Source organism: Falco peregrinus, chromosome 6 (assembly GCF_023634155.1).
Source record: "Falco peregrinus isolate bFalPer1 chromosome 6, bFalPer1.pri, whole genome shotgun sequence".
Taxonomy (NCBI): domain Eukaryota; kingdom Metazoa; phylum Chordata; class Aves; order Falconiformes; family Falconidae; genus Falco; species Falco peregrinus.
In genome coordinates this window covers 72583756-72603694 of record NC_073726.1, presented here as the reverse complement: position 1 = coordinate 72603694, position 19939 = coordinate 72583756, and the positions used below count along the sequence as shown (strand labels likewise).

The 19939-nt window shown below is 40.7% G+C and overlaps 1 protein-coding gene and 1 long non-coding RNA gene across 2 annotated transcripts; one reads left to right on the top strand and one right to left on the bottom strand.

The window, feature by feature from the left end:
* Positions 1 to 982: 982 nt before the first annotated feature.
* Positions 983 to 10065, bottom strand: LOC129784783 (uncharacterized). The gene is made up of 3 exons (XR_008747863.1): positions 9908 to 10065; positions 9492 to 9656; positions 983 to 1962 (listed from the first exon to the last, which is right to left on the bottom strand). It is a non-coding gene; the product is annotated as an uncharacterized LOC129784783 (long non-coding RNA).
* Positions 10066 to 10202: 137 nt separating this feature from the next.
* Positions 10203 to 18754, top strand: RERGL (RERG like). The gene is made up of 5 exons (XM_055808724.1): positions 10203 to 10316; positions 10457 to 10513; positions 12747 to 12820; positions 15442 to 15590; positions 16609 to 18754. Exons 1-5 carry the CDS (start codon positions 10265 to 10267, stop codon positions 16889 to 16891), a joined length of 615 nt encoding a protein of 204 aa, XP_055664699.1. The 5' UTR covers positions 10203 to 10264; the 3' UTR covers positions 16892 to 18754.
* The last annotated feature ends 1185 nt before the right edge of the window (positions 18755 to 19939 follow it).

Sequence of the window (19939 nt, the reverse complement as noted above, 5' to 3'; positions counted from 1 at the left end):
ACTGACCATAAAAATATAAACCAAATTGTAGGCTTTAGTGTCAGAAGACTTATTTAAAAACCCCCAGGGTTTTAACTGCTTGTTTTCCAAGGGCATTTCTGCTCAGAGCTGCTGGAGTGTTCTTGCTAGAATAACACACTACAATACACTAATAAATAACTCTAATTATACTCTACTTGCAAATTCTCTGGGACAACTTTAAAGGTGCACAAGCCTATTAGAGAGTGTAAGCAAAATCACATAGCTATATTATGACTTGACTATTTAGGCTGATAGATTTTGGAGTGCTCAGCACCTTTTCATATCAATTACATCTTGCAATAACAGTACCTTAAAGAACCGCCAAGTTCTTTTAAAGATTATTTTTTTCTGTGTGGTTTAATCATAATTGTGGTTAGAGTGAAGTTAAAAGGACATTCAACTAATTTATCATCAAATAAAAAATGTTTCTAAAAACTGGATATTTGTACTAATTTGTACTAATGTGAGTATTACAATTTCTCTTTGGACAGTCTTGCAGTTTTAGAATTTCAGTTACCAAGATACCACCTAAAAAAAGAGTTAAACTAGCCATCCTGTGGTCCCATTCATTAACATTTTTTCTACAGTTTAAAGGGCAGGAAGCTCTCTTATTACATGTACAGTTCTGTACACAGACACAGCATTACTTTACAAAAATAAATTTCTAAAAGCAGCCTCAAATTTAAATGCAATCGGCTCAGCTGAGTTCCTGTACCTTAAGTAACGGAGCACTTCATTTGCATTTGTCACCCTTGTCTATCAAAATACTTTTTTGAAACAAATCTTTTAAAATTATAGAATAGTTGAAGAAACTGGTAGTTCCCAAGAAATCCTAGGAATAGTTGGAAGGAACCTTTGGAGATTGTCTAGTCTAACTCCCCTGAGCTAGAGCAGGTTTCTCAGGACTCTGTCCAGTACAGTTTTTAATACCTTCAAAGATGAAGACTCTACAACCTCTCTGGCCAACCTGCTCCAGTATTTACTTACTCTCATAGTAAAAAAAAAAAAAAAAAAAATAATTAAAAAAAGAGTCTTATGCTTAAATTGAACTTCCTGTATCTCAGTTTGTGTCCATTGCCCCTTCCCTGCCAGTGTATACCACTGACAATAGTCTGGCTCTGTTTCTTTACACTCTCCCATCAGGTGATGTTCTTTTCCTCATGAGCCCAGGATGCTGTTGGCTTGCTTTGCTGCAAGGACACATTGCTTGTTCATGTTCAACTTGTTCGTAAGGACCCCGGCACCTTTTCAGTAGAGCAACTTTGCAGCTGGTCAGCTGCCAGTCTGTACTGGTGCATGGGAATATTTCTCTCCAGGTGCAGGACATGGCTTGTCCCTTTGTTGAACTTCATGAGATTCCTGCTGGCCCATTTCTCCAGCCTGTCCAGGCCCCTCTGAATAGCAGCACAACTATTTGGTGTATCAACACTTCTTCCGGTTTTGTACCATCTGCAAACTTGCTGAGGGTACAGCAAGACACTTTGTCCCATCAGCTAGGTTGTTAATGAAGATATTAAACAATATTGGCCTTATATTGACCACTGTGGTACACCACTAGCAACTGGACTTCTGCTGGACTTCATGACACTGATCACAACCCTTTGAACCCAAGAGTTCAGCCAGTTTTCAGTTCACCTCACTGGCCGTTTATCTAGCCCATACCTCATCAGCTTGTCTATGAGGATGGGCAACCTGTTACACTGCCTGACTGTGCTCACGACAAAAAATATTTTCCTTATATACAGTCTGAAATTCTTCTTTTTCAGCTCGAGTCTGCTGCTTCTTGTCCTTCAACCTCACAGTGCTGTGAAGAGTCTGGCTTCAACTTCTTGATAAGCTGCTGTGGGGTTGTTAGGTCCCATCCCCTCACGGAGCAAATGCTCCAGGTCTCTTGCCATCATGGTGGTCTTCTGCTGAACTTGTTCCAGTTTGTCAGCATTCCTGCATGGGGAGAGGGGGCAAGAAAACAAATACAGTTTTTCAGGCATGGTATAATGAATGTTGAGCAGAAATGATCCCTCCCCGTGAGCTCCAGGCCGTGTCCCCGCTGCCCGGCCCGGGTGGCCGCTGGCCGTCCCTGCTGCCGGGGCAGGGCTGGCTGGTGCCCAGCTCGCTGCCCACCGGGCCCCGGGGCCGCTCGGCAGAGCTGCTCCCCAGGCCGGGCCCAGCCGGGGCGGCTGCCGGGGCTCGTCCCCCCGCGGCTCGGCTCTGCCTTCGCCCTGCTCAATGTCACGAGGTTCTTATGGCCCACTCCTCCAGCCTGTCTGGGTCCCCCCTAGTGCCACCTTTGCACTCGAGTGTATTAACTGGTACATCCAATTTAGTGTCATCTGGAAATTATACAAGAGTGCGAGCTGTGCTGTCCTCCAGGTCATGGACGGGTCTCAGCTGAGCCACCTGTGGGACTCTACTTGTTACTGGCCTCCAGGTAGATTGTGACCTGCTGACTGCTACCTTCTGAGCCCCATCATCTAACCTGTTTCCTACCCACCTGTCGTGGTTTAACCCTGGCTGGTAATTCAGTACCACGCAGCCGCTTACTCACTCCCGCCTTGCCCAGAAGGAAGGGAAGAAAGGAACACATGGTCCACAATGCAGCTGCTCACCACCTGCCAGTCCCCAAGCAAAACCAAGGCAAAAATTTAAAAAATATATTAAATATATAGAAATATATATATTAAATATAAGAAAACAAAACCTTTAAAAAGGAACTGTGTTCCGCCTTCTCACATTTCATAATGATTAAAGTAATGGATTTATTGACAGGTAATCCTCATTGGGAAAAAAAAAAATAATCCATCCTCTGCCTCATATATACTGTTCAAACACACAGATTTTGCAGAATGTATCTACAATCAAAAAATGCAGGAGGTGTGATTTTGAGAGTTGGGAGAATTGTAGATGACAAGGAACATGCTCAGCTGGCATCCTCCTTCATCTCTAAAATGAAGGAAGCAACCTCAAGCCTCTCCTGATTATTGAAAGAGCTGACATGAAACTTGAAGGGCCCCAAGCAGAGGGTAAGACATTATAGCTCAACATTAACATCTTAAGTACCATGCAGAAAACCTCACTTCCCTTACAGATCAATGCATCTCACCTTTACTTGAGATAAGAACATGTGTTGGTATGTTATTGCAGAATGATTAAAACACTGCAAACTCAAACACTAGTTTATCTCCCTTTAACTTATTTGAGAACTCTGAGTAAGACTTTCTTTACAATGTAGACTGAGCAAACGTCAATGACCACTAACTAATATGAAGATATTAATAAATTAATAATAAATTCATAATAAAGATATTAATAAATTCATAATAAATTCCACTGTTGAATATGGCACTTGCCATCACAGCAGAAATAGGTCAGGTATCATTTCCAGCTCTCAGCTTTAACAGTGACTGGCTCTCCAGTCATTGTCAAAGTTCATGACGGTCTGTTTTTCCTACTTTGTTGTGTGCTCATATCATGTTTCCATGGTCCTATTTCATTCACAATTTGGGGGAAAATAGATGAGTTGCAGTTCCTGCAATTTTATATATGGGATACCTGTTTCTAGATTGTGGGAAAAGTAATATAAATACAGGTTCTAATATGCTAAATCCTCTTCACATCACAAACCTGCCATTTTATTTTTCCTAAGGATTTTTTTTTTTATAGACATTAATTAAACACAGTTACTATCTTTCTTTATTTCCTTCCTGAAAGCAGTCAATTCTTAAATGCTCTCAGGATTCAAGTTTGTGGTTTTCACCAAGTAGTTTTCTGATTGTGATTTTTTTGACAGCTCATTAGTTGGGGTGGGGTTTTTTGGTTGTTGTTGGTTTTGTTTTGTTTTTGTTTTAATATGCAAATATCCAGACAGGCAGAATAATAGAAATCATGAAGGTACATGATGCTAATCTTGTATATTATTCTAGCCAGAACAATCCAATACCTGTTAGTGGAATTGCCAATTTAAATATCAACAGTGATCACCCTGAAGATCTTTTAATAAGCTTTCTGACTCTTAGATCCAGACTTGTTAGGACAACCAAGATAGATTTTCTGTAGTTTTGACTGTGAATGACAATTTGTAATATCTCCACTGTTGAATATTGCTTCACAGTTTCTCCATACAACAACAAAACTTGAATGCTTCTCTTCTACTTTAGTCTGTAAGCACAATCAATGGCAACTATTTTAAGATCTCAATCAGAGCGTTAAGAACCAGAAACAGTTTAAAAAGAACAATTTTCTTTCATTAAAATTCTTATCAAATCAAAGATGGAAATTTAGGTGAGAAAAAAGAAAAATCAATGCACCAAATAACCTGGTGGCAAAGGTTATTCTTGCCTGGAATATGAGAGCTCTTCACAATATTTTTTACTACAGTTTTGGTTGATTGTTTTTGGTTTTGTTTTTTAATCTTCTTGTATAAATAGATCAATGACACAGAATTAAAAAGTTTTTTCATCTCCTAAGAGCATTACAATCACTGGGGATGTAGGGAGATAGAATTTTAAATTCTTGTTCTGATTCAGGACAGGGTCTTGAGCTTGTGGTTTTTTTTAAATCTTAAACAAATACTCCTTAATGACAAGATTATTTAATTACCCTAGGATGCACGCCCTGTCTTATTTCAAAAATTTTGCAAAACGTTTCTGGAAATTGATTAGTGATTATTTTTCTTCCAATGCCAAAAGAGGGGAAAAATCTTTGAATTATTTCAATAAGCAATATTGCTTTCTGGCCAATTCCATTACAGAAACAAATTTCAATTTTTTTAAAACTTCTTTGAGATTATTAACTTCCTCTGTATACTGTGTTTAATTTGTTAATGTCAATTACAGAAATTAAATTCTAGTACAGACCATAGTTAAAGATGCTTTGTATTTTTGTTACCGATAGATCTGCATACCTTGAGATAACATTCCCCTAGGCACTAAAAATAAAAAAGTGTATATTTTATATTGAGATTTGGGCATAAGCACCCTCTGCAAGCTTTTAGCCTTGCAACTCAGATTTTGCTGAACTTGAATTAAGTTAAATGTTTAACTGCACAGGAAAACATTTCTGTTTTCTGGGAAAAGCCTCTTATAGGAGACTCAAGCAGAGCAGAATTATGTCTAAAATTAAAATTTACAATAATTATATATAAGTAAAATATACATAATTTAAAATTCCTCACTTCTTGTCATTAACACCTTAATTATTCATGAAATACTCTTTAAAGCTTCCACATGGCAGTCCAAGCTATATTATGAGACTATTTTTATGCTTTAATATTTGCATTACAGTGAAATGTAGAGGTCTTTATCATATGCTAGTCCCTTCACAGTTACACATTCAAAAGTTAATCTGTGTCTCAAAATTTGTGTAGAACAGGTGTTAAACAAATAGATGGTTTATGTACTTAAGTACTTAAAGTAAGAAACTGAAAACCAACTGGACAGTTTATCTTGCAGTAACGTAATGTTGGTGTGGGACTTCCACAACCTAAAGTACACTGTTTACCCAAGAAGGACACTACTCAGATTGTTAAAGATTCTGAGCATACTTTTCATGCTATGAAGAAAAGACACGTATTTATATCAATGATAGACAATACGTGTTATCAACCTTTAAGTCTAGATGCCTCAGATTTCATTCTCACAACACTGACCATAAACTATTTTCACTAGATTGTGTGGTGTCCAAATTTTGTTTCAGCGTCCTTCAAGTGTCTGACCACCTGCATGCACTGCCATGGCTGGGTACAGCAGCTGTAACAGAACTAACCCTGTCATACGGTCCTTAGTCCTAAGGGTTATCAGCTAGGAGGCGTATCATTGGACCGCAAAATCCTTCATACCATGGCGGTTACGCACTTTCAGATTCAGTGACAAATCTGTGAGAAGCTACAAAGTTTAGTTTTTCACATCCAATGTCACTTCTCTTGAGAACTAATGGTACTTCATTATAGATCACATCTGTAATTTCTGCTTAAAAAAAAAAAAAAAGAACAACAACCAAACCAAAAAAACCAAACAAAAACCCCCAAAACTTTCTCATGGCCACCAAGATAAAATTTCAATCACTGCATATCGCAACTTGCCTCCAAGAGCAGTTCACCATTTTCAAGGGGAAAACAGCAGTTTTCATCTTTTCTACTACACTATGCAAAGAGAACACAGAGTAACTGGGATTATGCTGTATCATGTCTTCTGTCATGGATAAATACTTTTGAGTATCCCACTGAGGAATGTATCCAAGTCTGCAGATGATGAAAACATCACACACTGAAAATTCTTCTAGGTTTTTTTGTTCTGTTGTTGCTTTAGACCTCTAGCTGGCCAGTTCATATGCTATGGAAGCAGTTAAGACTAGCAGATGTAAAATTTACAGTGCTCTACCTGAAGAATGGTGGAAAGTGGCCTTTAGAAGACAGATCTTTTCTGGAAAACATTAGTCTATAAGCCAAATAGGGACTAATTCTGCAGGGATGCAAACCTCAGCAAGCTTTAGAAATCCCTGTGCCATACAGATCAAACAGCTGGCAACTTCTTCAGCCAGTGGTTTCTAATTGTGCTTTTTGGATCGAAGCTTATTGTTGTACACAGAGTAGAGAGTCATATACTCCCAATTCCACCTTATTTTTAGCAGCTAAGCTGCATGAAAAAAAGGTGAAAAGGAAAATAAATGTTTTTCTGATGTTAACTTTCTCCACAAGCAGTTTTGACTCCCAGAGGTCTTGGCGTCAAGCCATAGAAGTCCCAATCTACAGAACTGGGAGTGAAATCCAAAATGACCTCATCTGGCCAGTGGTCTCCAGACCTCAGAAAAGTTTTAGCTTAAACAATTCAAACCCAGTCCTCCACGATGTTCACTGCAAATGTAATTTATCTGGTTAATGACTTATTTCCATCGTCTCTATTAGAAGCCTACTGTTTCCATAGCAGAGCTTTACACATGTAAAGAAAGTTTACTCACTTCGAACTTGAGCAGCACAGAGTTGACTAGTCCATTTTTGACCACTAGACTGGAAACTAACATGTCAGCTTCTATTCACTAGAGAGATGAACTGTTTTCTGTGCACCTTTACCCTTGTACAGACATTTACCCCATGGGTAATGAAAGTAAAACCATTCCGGTACAGAGGGATGGCCAGCACAGATTGGTAATGGAAGGAACTGAAAGGGATGACTGTACAAGATGGAGATAAGGACAGTCACACTGAAAGAAAGCAAACGGCTGAGACAACCTAAAGAGGCATTACTATTCCATCTGCCACACTGTTCAACCACAACCTTTTATATAAAAGGCCAAATCTAGGCAAATAATTAATAAAGAATGTACATTTACGTTGCAACACTTCTTCTAACAGATACTTTCCTTCAAGCTTACTGCTATTTCAAGGTGTTTCAATAAGATGATCAACAAAAGTGTTCATTGCAACATGAAGTGTCAAAAATGGTATTGGTTAGATGGGTGAGTAACTTTTGCAGTTGAGTTTTGTGTGGGTGTTCATGTAAAAGACATTTCAGATTCCTCCCCCCCCCCCCCCCCCCCCCCCTTTGTGGAAGAAATGAAAAATACCTCTGCACCTCTGCATATGCACTTGTAAAACACAAATGCCCTCAGTAATAACAGAAAACAGATAGAAAACTTTATGAATAGGATTTAAATGAACTGATTTAGGGTGGCTATTCAGGAATTCCTTCCATTATAAATTTTCTCAATTCTGGTTGGATCTGGGAAGCGATGGAGAAAGACAGTCTTTCAGAAAAGAAACATTCACATTCTTTAATCTTCAATTAAAACTTAATTTCTCTAATGCTTTAAGGTATATGCATACAGAATATACACAACAAACTGTCTCAGTCTTATTAAGAAACTTTTTTGTGTTACTAAAACAAAAGCTCCAGGCAGTATATTCTTTAACATGGATGACACCCTAATATAGTTATCACAACTTCTGTCTAGGTAAGTGTAGTTAAGACCCAGTAATGGGAACATGAAAGTTGGATTCCATTTTTCACTTTGCCAAGGGTATAAAACAAGAGTTTGGACAATTTGCAACCCAAGTACAACATTCAGTATTGCAACATTTGATTTTGAACAAGCTGCCATATCCTTAACACTGATGCCTAAGCCTCCTGTACATTGAAGTCTGTCACCTTCTGATTTCACTTGCCCTCGCATGGCTGTAAGAGTGTCTGACACACACCCAAGCCTTCCCTCAGTTACTGGGAAACCTCCACTAAGGCTGTATCACAGAATTTATTGAGCTGAAACAATGTGATTGTTTCCCTGTTCAGTTTCATAACATACCTGCATGAATTGCTGTGCTGGCCCACCATGCCACAGGGGCAGGAATGAGTGCCAGGACTATAATAAACCAACATTGCCATGAATGAGCAAAGCATAAAAAAAAAACATCAGGGAGAAGAAAAAAGCCAACCTGAGCAGTGCATCTTGAGTCCACTCTTTCTTAGGAATTAATCTCTATTGTAATGTACCATGGACCATTTATAGGGATTAAAACTGCCTTTATCAGTCTTTCAATGACATAGCGATTATCTGTACAAACTTCAACAGAAACAAAACTACATTCCTGACCTGTGAGACAGCCAGGTTCAAACCTCACATGTCTGTTTAAAAGGAACATCAGAACATTTATTTGAATCGCCTGAAAAAGTTGTAACCTTGGTAATGGGTGCACACGGATGAACAGTTTTAGACTTCCCTGTTGCAGCGGTTTCAATGTATATGAAATAGTAAAATACTATAGTTTTGCCAGTTATACCAATATGGACTCCAGCCTAGTGAACTCAGCATTCCACCATTTAAAAAACTAAATATTATATTAATATATGGTTACAATAACCATAAAAGGTCAGACTAAAGTTCTTTTTTTTTAGAAGCAACTTTTGTCTTGAGAGAGCAATACCAGACTACCAAAAAAACCCCACAGAGCAAGATAGGGGCATCCCCTGAACACACCTCCTGCCATTAGCAACTTACAAGTCAGGGACTTTGGAGCCAAGTTGTGCCTGCATGTTTAATCTTAAATACATTTCCCTTCACTAAGCATTTCCTTCAGCTGTAACAAACATATGTTCAAATACCTTGTCTGCCTCTTTTTCTGAGCTCATGTAAAACTGTTGTAACACCCAAGAGCAAGCATACTGAAGTAGCGCTTTATTGAAGTATTTATGCAATGCCCAACAGTTTCACCAGAGGAGAGGGAAAATATCAGAATAAATAAATACATTCAAGTTACATAAAAGAATAAAATACACATGAACCGAGTAAGTATACAAGTGTAACATAGATGTTAGAGCAATCTCCTGTTCACCAGTGGACTACCTAAACCTATGCACCCAAGTATTTTATGCATTTTCAGACCTGAACAGACACCAAAGAGCACTTGAGGAGCCTAATAACGAAATCCGACGTACGACAGACGCGAGGTATCTTTTCTGCGGGTTTAGCCCTTCGTGCCTCACCTTTCCCGTCTGCCGCATTCTCCTGCTTCCCAGGAGCGCTGTAGCCTCAGCCGAGCACCACCCACCGCGGGGCTTTAAATTCAACACAAACATTCACAGGCATCGAAAGTCCCACCCAAGTTTTTGCAAGATCAGGGGTTTGGTGAGTGATGAGAGTTTTGAAACCTGGGACAGAGAACACCAGAGAAGCACAGAACACTTATTTTTAGGAAGTTAAACCCAGAAGCATTAAAATAATAATAATAAAAATAAATAGTTTCTTCAGTTTCACATTTCTGGTACAAAATGATGACAGGCTGCAGACAAACTCAGCAAAATTAAACACCACACCCCCAGCCGGAGAATGTCTTTTCCTTCTGTCTTTCTTTTCTTTTTATTTTCCCTCTCTTCTTTCCCCTTCCCCGCTGGTTTCTCACCGCGCTGGCACTGCGGACCCGGGCCCGGGCGCCGGGGCGGAGGCGGGGGCCGGCTGGCGGCCGCGCTGCGGGGGGCCGGGCCGGGCCGGGCCGGGCCGCCCGGAGGAAGTTTGCCGGGTGGGGGACGAGGCGGGGGGACGGAGGGGACGAGGAGGAGGAAAGCGCCTGGCGGAGAGGATGAAACGCCACGGCTCCCCCGCGCGCAGCTGTGCCTACCGGCCCCGCGGTGGGGCGGGGAAAGCCGCCGGCGGGGGCGCGGGCAGGAGGCGGGCTGCGGGGCGGTGTCGCCGGAGGGGCCGCGCCCGCCCCCGGCGGCTATAAGGAGCTGGAGGCGGCGGGGCGCGGCCTGGCGGCGGCATGACCGAGGTGAAGCTGGCCGTGCTGGGCGGTAGCGGAGCCGGCAAGTCGGGTAAGGCGGGGACGGGCGCGGCGGGCGGCGCCGGTGACCCCCGGCCTGACTTTACTGCAGGTTTGGCGGCGGGGGAGGCGCGGGGCGGGCGGCGGGACCCCCCCCACCCCCCTAAACTTGGCGTCTGCTTCCCTCCGCAGCGCTGGCCGTGCGGTTCCTGACCAGGCGGTTCATCGGAGAGTACGCGTCCAGCGCCGGTGAGCGCGGCGGGGGGCGGGGGGGCGGCAGCGGGGTGCGGGGGCCTCCCCGTGGGCCGTGCGGTGCGGGTTCGCCGGGGAGCGCGGGGCGCGACCCTTCGGACGCTTCTTGGAACTAGAAATTGGGCAGAAGCGCAGCTGCACAGAACTTGGCGAGATGTAAGTTTCCGCTTGCTTATCAGCCAGAGCTCCTGATTAAGTACGAGCTTTGAAGACGGCACAAGGCAAGCCGGGTATCTGTGCAGAAATCGCTTAAAACTCCGGTAGCACCCGGGCACGGCGGCTGGCGAAGTGCTCCTTCAAAGCCAAGATAACCGGGCGGCATGTGCGAAGCACGGGTAGATTATAGTAAGCTCAATCAGAGAGGAGATAAAGAAGAGAGTAAAGAAACGGACTAAAAAAACCCAAAACCCACTTCGATACCTGTTCTATTGAATATTTCCTTCTGTGCTCTAGAGGAGAGGTGAAACATTGTTTATCAGGCACTACTGGTTAATCAAAGCATAATGCAAAGCCCCCTGCTTTTGCAGGAATGCACTGATTTGATAGCTTTGTGGAAAGCCTTGCTGTGCTGAGGATGGAATTTCTCATTCATGCCAGAACAAATACACTGATCTTTAAGACACTTCTAAGATCTTGGAAGATGGCAAAGCAGGACTTGAACTTTCACATCCTGGGTAGCAGCACTGTTTAAGTGATATACAAACAGTTGGAAGCGTGCACTCCAGCTGACAGGACATGGAAAGTCCCAAAACTTAACAAGGAAAGGCGATTGCAATCTACCTCCCTGCTGTAGTGAAGGACTCTTTCCAAAAATGCTTTTTGACAAAAACCAGAGTAGCTTCCCATGATCCATAAATATAAAAGAAAATAGAAGTACTAAGATGAATTACATTGAATATATACAAATGAACTCATTCTAAAACTAGAGTTACAATTGTACATAAATGCTCTACCAATACTTGTTACTATACAAACACAGACTGAAAAGACAGTTTGTGTCCCAGATGGCTTATCTAGGTCTTAAGCTGTCACATGTAAGTTACGCAGTGCTCCCTGTGCTCCATGTGTGTTCTAACCCACCTACAACTAAAAACACGTTTGCTTGTTTGGAGCCTCCAATACTGCAAGTCTCAGAAAAGGCATGTCAGACCCACAGAACATTTTCATTTGTTAACAAATGTCTGTTGGAACATAAGTTTAGCTCTGTTTCTAGAGAGGAGAAAGGGGGAGGAAAGTGAGAATATGGGTGATAAAATAAATATCATCCCCCTGTTAGTGGAGTCAGTGTATTTATATAAAAATTTGTCTAATTTTGGAAACCACCAAAGGGCTGCAGATTTTATAGACTGAGATACATTGGATTGGTAGTTCATAAGATGATGAACTCTTACAGAGGTACATGGAGAATACTTAAGGTGAACATGGTGCTGAACTGAAGATGCTGAGTTCCAGACATCACAGACCTTATCTGTGCCCATGTTACACAGATTTAAGTGTATTTTCAGTAGTGCCAACATTAGTTCTTGTCTCTCTGCTTTAGTAACTCTGACAGATGATATCATAGACAGCCTGTTGATGACTAGTGCCATGAACGCAGGTTGGTTACACTTAGAACAACCTGCTGCTTAACATAATAGTGATGGTCTGTCTGCAGTAGAGTTCTCAGGGTTGCTAGTGCTGGTGGAGAGTCTAAATCTGCAAACTGATGCTACAGAAATATTTTAGAATCTAGCATTGTGCATCTCCTCTGCCTCCACTTGGGAAGAGGAAAGCTAGGGTCTAAAAGTATTAATTGCACTAATAGTTCAATGGGAGCATCACAGTGAAATGGTGTTGGTTAGCCTGAGTGGCTGGACAGCCCAGGTGTTATAAAAGGAAATAGACTTATTTCCAGTGTGTATTTTTTTTAAAAAAAAAGCCAAACCATAACTAAACAAATAAACAAAACCCCCATACCAAAAAGAAACAACAACCAACTGAACCCAAAACAAACCACCAAAGGGAACCCCCCCGCAACCAAGATCAACAAAACAAAACAAACCCACCTTCAACACTCACCCCACTCCCTGCAGACTTCCATAAAAACTGAAATACATCCCCACCCCCGAAAAAACAAACAATCCTGCAAAAACTCTCGATATTATCCAGCCTCAGAGGCACCTTTGTGGCCTTTTCACCTCCATCCCCCCTTACTAATGCTGTTTTTCTTTGGATACTGTGTATCTTTTAGAATGCATCTACACTAAACACTTATGCCTGGATGGGAGGCAGATACACTTGGAAATTTATGACCCTTGTTCACAGGTAAGAATTTTAGAGGGGAAAAAAAGGCTCTTCTTCATTCTATCTGTGTAATGGTAAAAAGGGTTGGGAGGTTATATGCTTTCTACCTGTTTTGGGAATTTGTGCTTGCTGGTTTTTTTGAGAAGACTGAAATTTTGTAGTTACTGTGGCTCGGAACTGCTGGGTACTTTGCCATTTCATCAAAGAAGCCCTTCATTGCTTATATTTTTTGTAAATGCATTTTGGAATATTACTAACAGAAGTAACTTTTTCCCACTTCTGCCTTATATAGGTAAATACAGAGGTAAGTTATAGGATTATATGCAGTTTTCTCAAATACCCTAAATGGATGAGATTTAGTTTCTAAAGCAAGCAGTTTATTAGATGTCTGCAGAAATGGTCAAAGTACATAGGCCTGGAAGTAAGACTTGCATTCACAGAACAGATCCAAGGAAAGACATAATGTAGGCTTGTACGTGTTGCCAGCTGAACTTTGATCACAATAAACCACTATAAACCACTTTGAAATAGAGGTTTTTGTATTAATTTCTTTCCTGCTATTACAGGAACAGAGGGACTTAGGTACTGTATAACACATGCAGACCTAGGTCGGTCTGTCTGGCTAATCACATTAGCTCGCAAGGTTCTGTTTCGGGTAGCGATCTTGCCTCTTACCAACTAGGATAATGAATGGTGAATGGTAATGCTAAAGCCGAAGCACTGAAAGCCTGACCCACACTTAAATTTGAGAACTGAAAACCTTAACCCAGTCAGCATATGAAATGAACCACCAAACAAATCTGACTTCCTAGAGACAAGCAACAACCTTGCTTGTCCCAAGGCCATGGGGATGCTGAAATAGCCACTGTGCCATGGAGTCCTCCCTTGCCATACAATCTGTTAGAAGCTACTGTTCTGTGGACTTCCTTCCACCTATCTCAGACCCCTTTCCTAAGCCCACTTACAGCTTTCACTTACTGTTATATTAAATCCTGTGGCATCTGAACAGCTTTTTATTAAGATACTCAAAACATGGGGAGTGGCAGCTAGCTAGGGTAAAGCAGATTAGACTGCGTTATGGGTAGAGACTTTTGTTGCTATAGTTTGGGCTTTTTTGCTTTTAAAAACAGATCAGCTGTGTTAAGTGCAACTCCTCTTGCCAGCACTCTTTGAGCTGTCTTGTAGTGGTTCTTAGGAACAAGGCCTAACTTTATCTGTTTGCTCCTTTCTTCCTGACTTGGTGCATGCAGAGGAGTAGGTGGCACATAGTGCTGATACTGCTTTTTGTCTGATAGAACTGGTGATTCTAGAAAGAGATGGGTAGGGTATGGAGTTCTTGCATCCCATGGGAGCTGGGGAAGAAAAGCAGGTCCCAGGAGGAGGCCAGACTGGGGAAGGAAGCATTTCCATTTTTGTTTCTGTTTCCTGAAACCTTCATGCTCTTTGGGGTTTCTCTCTAGTAGTTGGATCCCTGTTCTGAGAAACAGCTGTGACACACACAAGTCACCTTTACTGTCCCTTAACAGTCACCACAGCACTAAAAACTCGTTGTATTAAAGATACTAAAGTCTTCAGACGGTTCTGGAAACTTGTTTAATTTCTTTTTTTTCATGCATCCCCTTTTGCTGCCAGCATTCAGTTACTGTCCCTCACGGTAAGTTATAGCCTTCCCAGTCCAGCTGTTTATGGTGCTATAGTGCTGCCCTGATGCTGAGCTAATCAAGGCAACCAGGGTGACATGTCAGTGGAGATGATACGTTGCATTGCAAGTAGCAAAATACTGAACTAGTGAGGAACAACTTAAAACAGTCCTCAAACTACTATTCAAGATGGGTTTTCCACAAAGCAAAAGTATTTTATTTTTTTTAGTTTATTTTTTCTTTTTTTGGTCAGCTCCCAGTATTTTACCTAGCTTGGGACACATGGTCTTGCTAGCTGCTGCTAAATCATCTGCAGGCATAAGCTAATATAAAATAGTTTTTACATTACATTCCTTAGCTTAATGGGACAGTTTGCAGCTGTTGCTTTCTAGAAATCATAAGTGTGAAAGTTTCTTGGGATGAAGGGACTCAAGGATTGTTATAACCCCGTTATCACTTGAGTGACTTGTTACTAGTTTTATGAAAGTCAGCTGCAGATTGAAAGGAGGGTTTTTTTCTAGCTCTCTAGAAGATTATCCTGTGAGTAAATACTGTTTCAGAGTTTAACAATGCAAAGAAGAAACAACACAAATGAAGAAACAAAAGAAAAGAATTACGCTTACTATAGTCAGAATGTTAGGAACATGCAAAACGGCTACAACCAGGAAAGCACAAATATTGGTGGCTCCTGTATGTTTCATTCTTACGTAACTGCAGAATATTCAGCATAATAACTGGCTGTACAGGTTATGCGATTTTATTGCTTAAACTAAGTGTAAATATTTCATAATTAATTCATCAGTGATCCAAAGTGCAATCTGTAGTGATGGTTATCTATTAGGCTTTTGGAGCAGGAATCATCTGAATTCAATGCCAAGTATGTAAACCTATCAATATATTTTGGAATAGAAGATACAACATTCTCACATTCACAGTGACAAAGAAAATGCTCTGAAGTGACAACAGTAACTTTATTTTTGTATGTGAATTTGAACTTTTCAGCCACAGCGGGGGAAGCTCTCCCTCACAGATGAACTTCACTGGGCTGATGGATTTATCATTGTTTATGACATCAGTGACAGAGCATCATTTGCATTTGCGAAAGCATTGTTGTACAGGATCCGAGAGTCTCACATAGGAGCTTGTAAAAAGTAAGTGGCATTATTTTTTTTTCCCCTTAGCAAACATACAAAAAAGCTGAGAATGTTTCTGTGAGCTGTAGGCATCCTAGTAGCAGTTAAAATCCAGCAACATCCAAGTGGTGTAAGACAATATTAACAATAAGGTACCTGAAGGTAAACTGTGTTGCAAATTGCAATCTATTTCACCGAATCCAAAGACAAGTACATCAGGATTTTTGTTCTTATTTCTTACAGCACTACTATTTAAATAATTGCCATAAATCTGTCTGCTGCAATTTATGCCAGGTAAAAAGCTGGCATAGTCAGTCTGTGCTTTTACTTTCCCACTCTGTTACCAGTGGAGATGCACCAATGTGGGGCTTGAAGAAAGCATTTCCCACAATAAATGAATCTAGTACCATGAATGTTTCCTAAACTGCGGTGTGTATTCCTGCATCAGTCAGCTGAGATGCTTTCTAAATAAATGCGAGTGAAATCCTTTCCTTATATCAGAAGTGGAGTTAAAAAAACCCTAAACACAAAACCCCCACACTTTTCTGTGTATTTTACTGCTGACTTTTCTTAATTAAGGTCTCTCTGGAAGGAGTAATTTTAGCAAAAGCTTGGAATTGGAATTCCTGTGTTTTCTTCTGAATTAAGCCACAGACACTGATGCATCTCTTTGACTCCACTCTCTTATCTACAAATGAAGATAATGATCAGCTTGCTTCTTCCTGAAGTCAGGAGCTGACAATATACCCAGCAGTATAGAGTATGAAACCTGCAGTGGATGAAAAATACATAAATTCACTGAGTAGCGGAACCAAAATGAAAACTTACTGATAGGGAGTAGTTGTCTGGAAAATCCTTTGATGTTTGACTATGGCAAATGGAAAAGTGTAACTCTACCTGGCAAGGTCAGGGGGTTGGTTTGTTTTGGGTTTTTTTGCATGCCTATTATCCTGAACGTACATACTTTTCATACACACTGTATATAGCACAGTATTGTAACTTATCTTTTCTCTAACTGGAATGTTTTTGATTTCAGAATGGTTGAGTCATCAGTATTTTTGGTTGGTAACAAACAGGATTTATGCCATATGAGGGAAGTTGGCTGGGATGAAGGACAGAAGCTGGCAATAGATAACAAGTGCCAATTCTGTGAACTGTCTGCAGCAGAACATTATCAGGAAGTTGTGGCAATGTTCATGAAAGTCCTAAGGAATATCACCTCCAATTTCAAAGTGAAGGAAAAGAGACGACCAAGTGGATCAAAGTCAATGGCCAAGTTAATCAACAATGTGTTTGGAAAGAGAAGGAAATCTGTGTAAAAGATGGTTAGTTTTGAAGTAGGAACAAGCTGAAATAATGGAGCACAGGCAGCTCTTGGGATTCAGTCAATTTCCTCCAAAGGTCAATGTCTGGAGGACTAAGTAGAAACCAAAGGCAGGAGATAGTATGGTCAAGTGGACAGGGCCTAGACCTAGAAGACATGACCTTCTATTTCCAGTTCTACTACAGATTTACTGTGTTAGGGCTATGTCACTTAAACTCTAAGCTGCTCCTCTCACTCTTTATCTCATAAGTTCTTCAGAGGAGAGTTTTAGTTGGTATTTCTTCAACACCAGCATGATCTTGCATAGAGCTTCAAGAATGCGGCTGAAGTATAAACAGTTATTTCCAGTAAACAGGCTTGCTGGCCAAAGTCTTACTTCAGAAGTCTGAGAAGTAGTCGTGGCTTTTGTGCAGGAACACTTCTTGCACTAAAGAAAAGCAAAATACTGCTGCTTTGTGTGATACTGTATCTGTATTTAACTCAAGGAAGGATGGCTCAGATCCTCATGTGCCTAAAGGTGCCTAACACCTGCTGAAATTCATATGAATTAAATGCTTAGACACCAAATCTACAAAAGGTATTTATCTGCAAAGCTGCCTTGCAGAGGCACCAGAAGTACAGAAGCAGATAAACAAAGCAGTATTGTCTCCTGTTTCAGTATTGATTTTTTTCTTTTTTTGAGTGATGAAAGAAAGTAGAGAGGGTTGAGGGAAGTGGGAACTGAAATGTTAATCAGTGAGCATTGGACGAGTTTGGCAAGGTCATTGCTTAGTGAAATAATGTTAAAGCTAGCGCAGCTGTAAGGCCAGAGCAACATCTTGGGCTGATCCTTTTCACAGAGCATTTTCACCGGCTGTAACAAGTTTCCTTACCTGTAAGGTAGATGTGCCTGTTCAATTTTAGATGGGAGTGGGAGCTTGGAAAGCACATGGACTGGTAAAAAGCACAAATTCTTTAGGATGTCTGCCTGGATTTAAAGGTCAGCCTGCTGGTAAGACCTGTGCTCCTAGCTTTGCATAGAGTGTTTTTCCTAAGGACCCATGTACTTACAACTAGTCGTTACTATGATATTGAGATACTACTTGAGAAAGTGCTAAGGAATGTTATTTAACACTTTTCAAATGTGGATATTAAACAACAAATGGGTCTAAATATGTTGTCAGTTGACATTCAGAGCTCTTACTGTAGACAACTAAATAAGGACTTGGCCTGGTGTGTTTGAAAGTGCTGTGCTAATACAGAAATTATGAAAGCGGACTGATCTGAAAATAAATTAGTGCCTCCTACCCATTTCAGAGGACAGCTGAGATCCAGTCTTTATAAGTTGCTGAGTTGAAGCCTACCTCAGCTCTGAAATTTTACCTGCATTGAAACTAGTAAGAGTGCTTTATCAGTCACAGCAGAATACTGATTTTCAAATGTCCACCCCACCAATATAAAAAAGCTACATAATCTTAGCATTACTGTTGTAAAACAAAACTAAAGCACATTTTAATAAGTGTTGACCAAAGATCTTTTTAAAGGAAAAGCTACTGTTTATTTCACTTGTTTTAAGAATACAAATATTGGAATTAGTTCTCAGTGTTGACAGGCACAGTGTTGGTTTATTCCTATGCAGATGCTGCTCTGCCCTATCGGGATTAGTGTGTTTAACTGTATTGTCAATGTCTATGAGGCTGAACTTGAAGACCACTCATGTACACCCTTCAGCTTTCCAGCACACACGGAATTCCAGAACTACTAATAGACTGCCAATCTGTCAGGTAGCTGTATCTCGCCAGCTCTAGCACTGCCAGATTCAAGAACTTCTTACCTGTATTCACTGCTATGGTATTAAATAAACTGGATACAAGATGGATGTATTAATGTGGGGGTTTTTGTTTGGTGTGGGTTTTTTTGTTTTTTGTTTTTGTTTTTTTTTTTTTAACTTTACTGTGGTATAAAGCTACAGACTTCTTGACTACCGTGAAAGTGAAGCACCATGCAGATCTGGGATTCAAATCAGAAAAAGTAAATCTGAGAATCAGACACTTGCACAAGAGAGAGCTGCTAGCTGTTTCTTGTCCACAATGAAGAAGCCTTCATGTACCTTTCTGCAGTGGACAGTAGAGAACTATTAAAAAAAAAAATCGTTATCCTTTAACAAATTGTTGACAGCCACAAGGAAGCTAATTAGTTTTTATTTGCTTGTATTAATGGGAATGTGGTCCTCCAGATAGCAGTATACCCCACATATTTCCTTCCCTTTTTGTCAAATGGGGGAAGTGTTAGAACACAGAGTGGCTGTCTTCTGGCCCATGTGCTAGGTTGCACTCACCTGAAAACCAGCTGAACCAGCTGCAGGATGCATTTAAACTTAAGCATACTAAAGCACCCAGTACAGATGTAATTTAATGTTCTTAGGATCTGGATTTCACTTGTCTGTTATTGTTGGTAAGTGCAGATAACAAGAGTGCAGAATTTGGGAAGGAATTCAATTTTAAAGCAGTAAGGCAGATACATGCCCTCCACTAGTATTTATTTTTTTTTACAAAAGTGAAGGCCTTTTAAAGGAAAATAAAATTACTTGGTGTTCTTGGAGTTTTAACATGAAGGCAGTAAGTTACTGGCTCTGCCACATTTGAAAATGCAAAACCCTGCTCGCATAACACAGTAAATGATGTAACTGATGTTTGATGCTCACCCTTGACAGTGACATCACCTAGAGCAGACTCCTTGAAGAGAGTGGAAATCGAGCTATTTGTATTGCCACAGATGGCTTCAGCATACAGCCCCATCCTTTCCCACCGGAAGACTGTGAAATTGCCAAACTAGAGTTAAAAGTTTCTTGCTGTCATTATCTGGAAGTTCCTGTTTATATGAACTCTCTAGTTTCAGCAAAATTTTGCCTGGCAAAGGCACTCAGAATTTATGTTCTTTCTCCCTGTCTTCAACCTGTTTTTACTTTAGAAACAGTGACATAAAAGCAAAGAGATTCTACTGAAGTATAAAGGTAATAGCCCCTGGCTCCAAAATGCTGTCTTTCAGAAAGCATTCAGGTGGT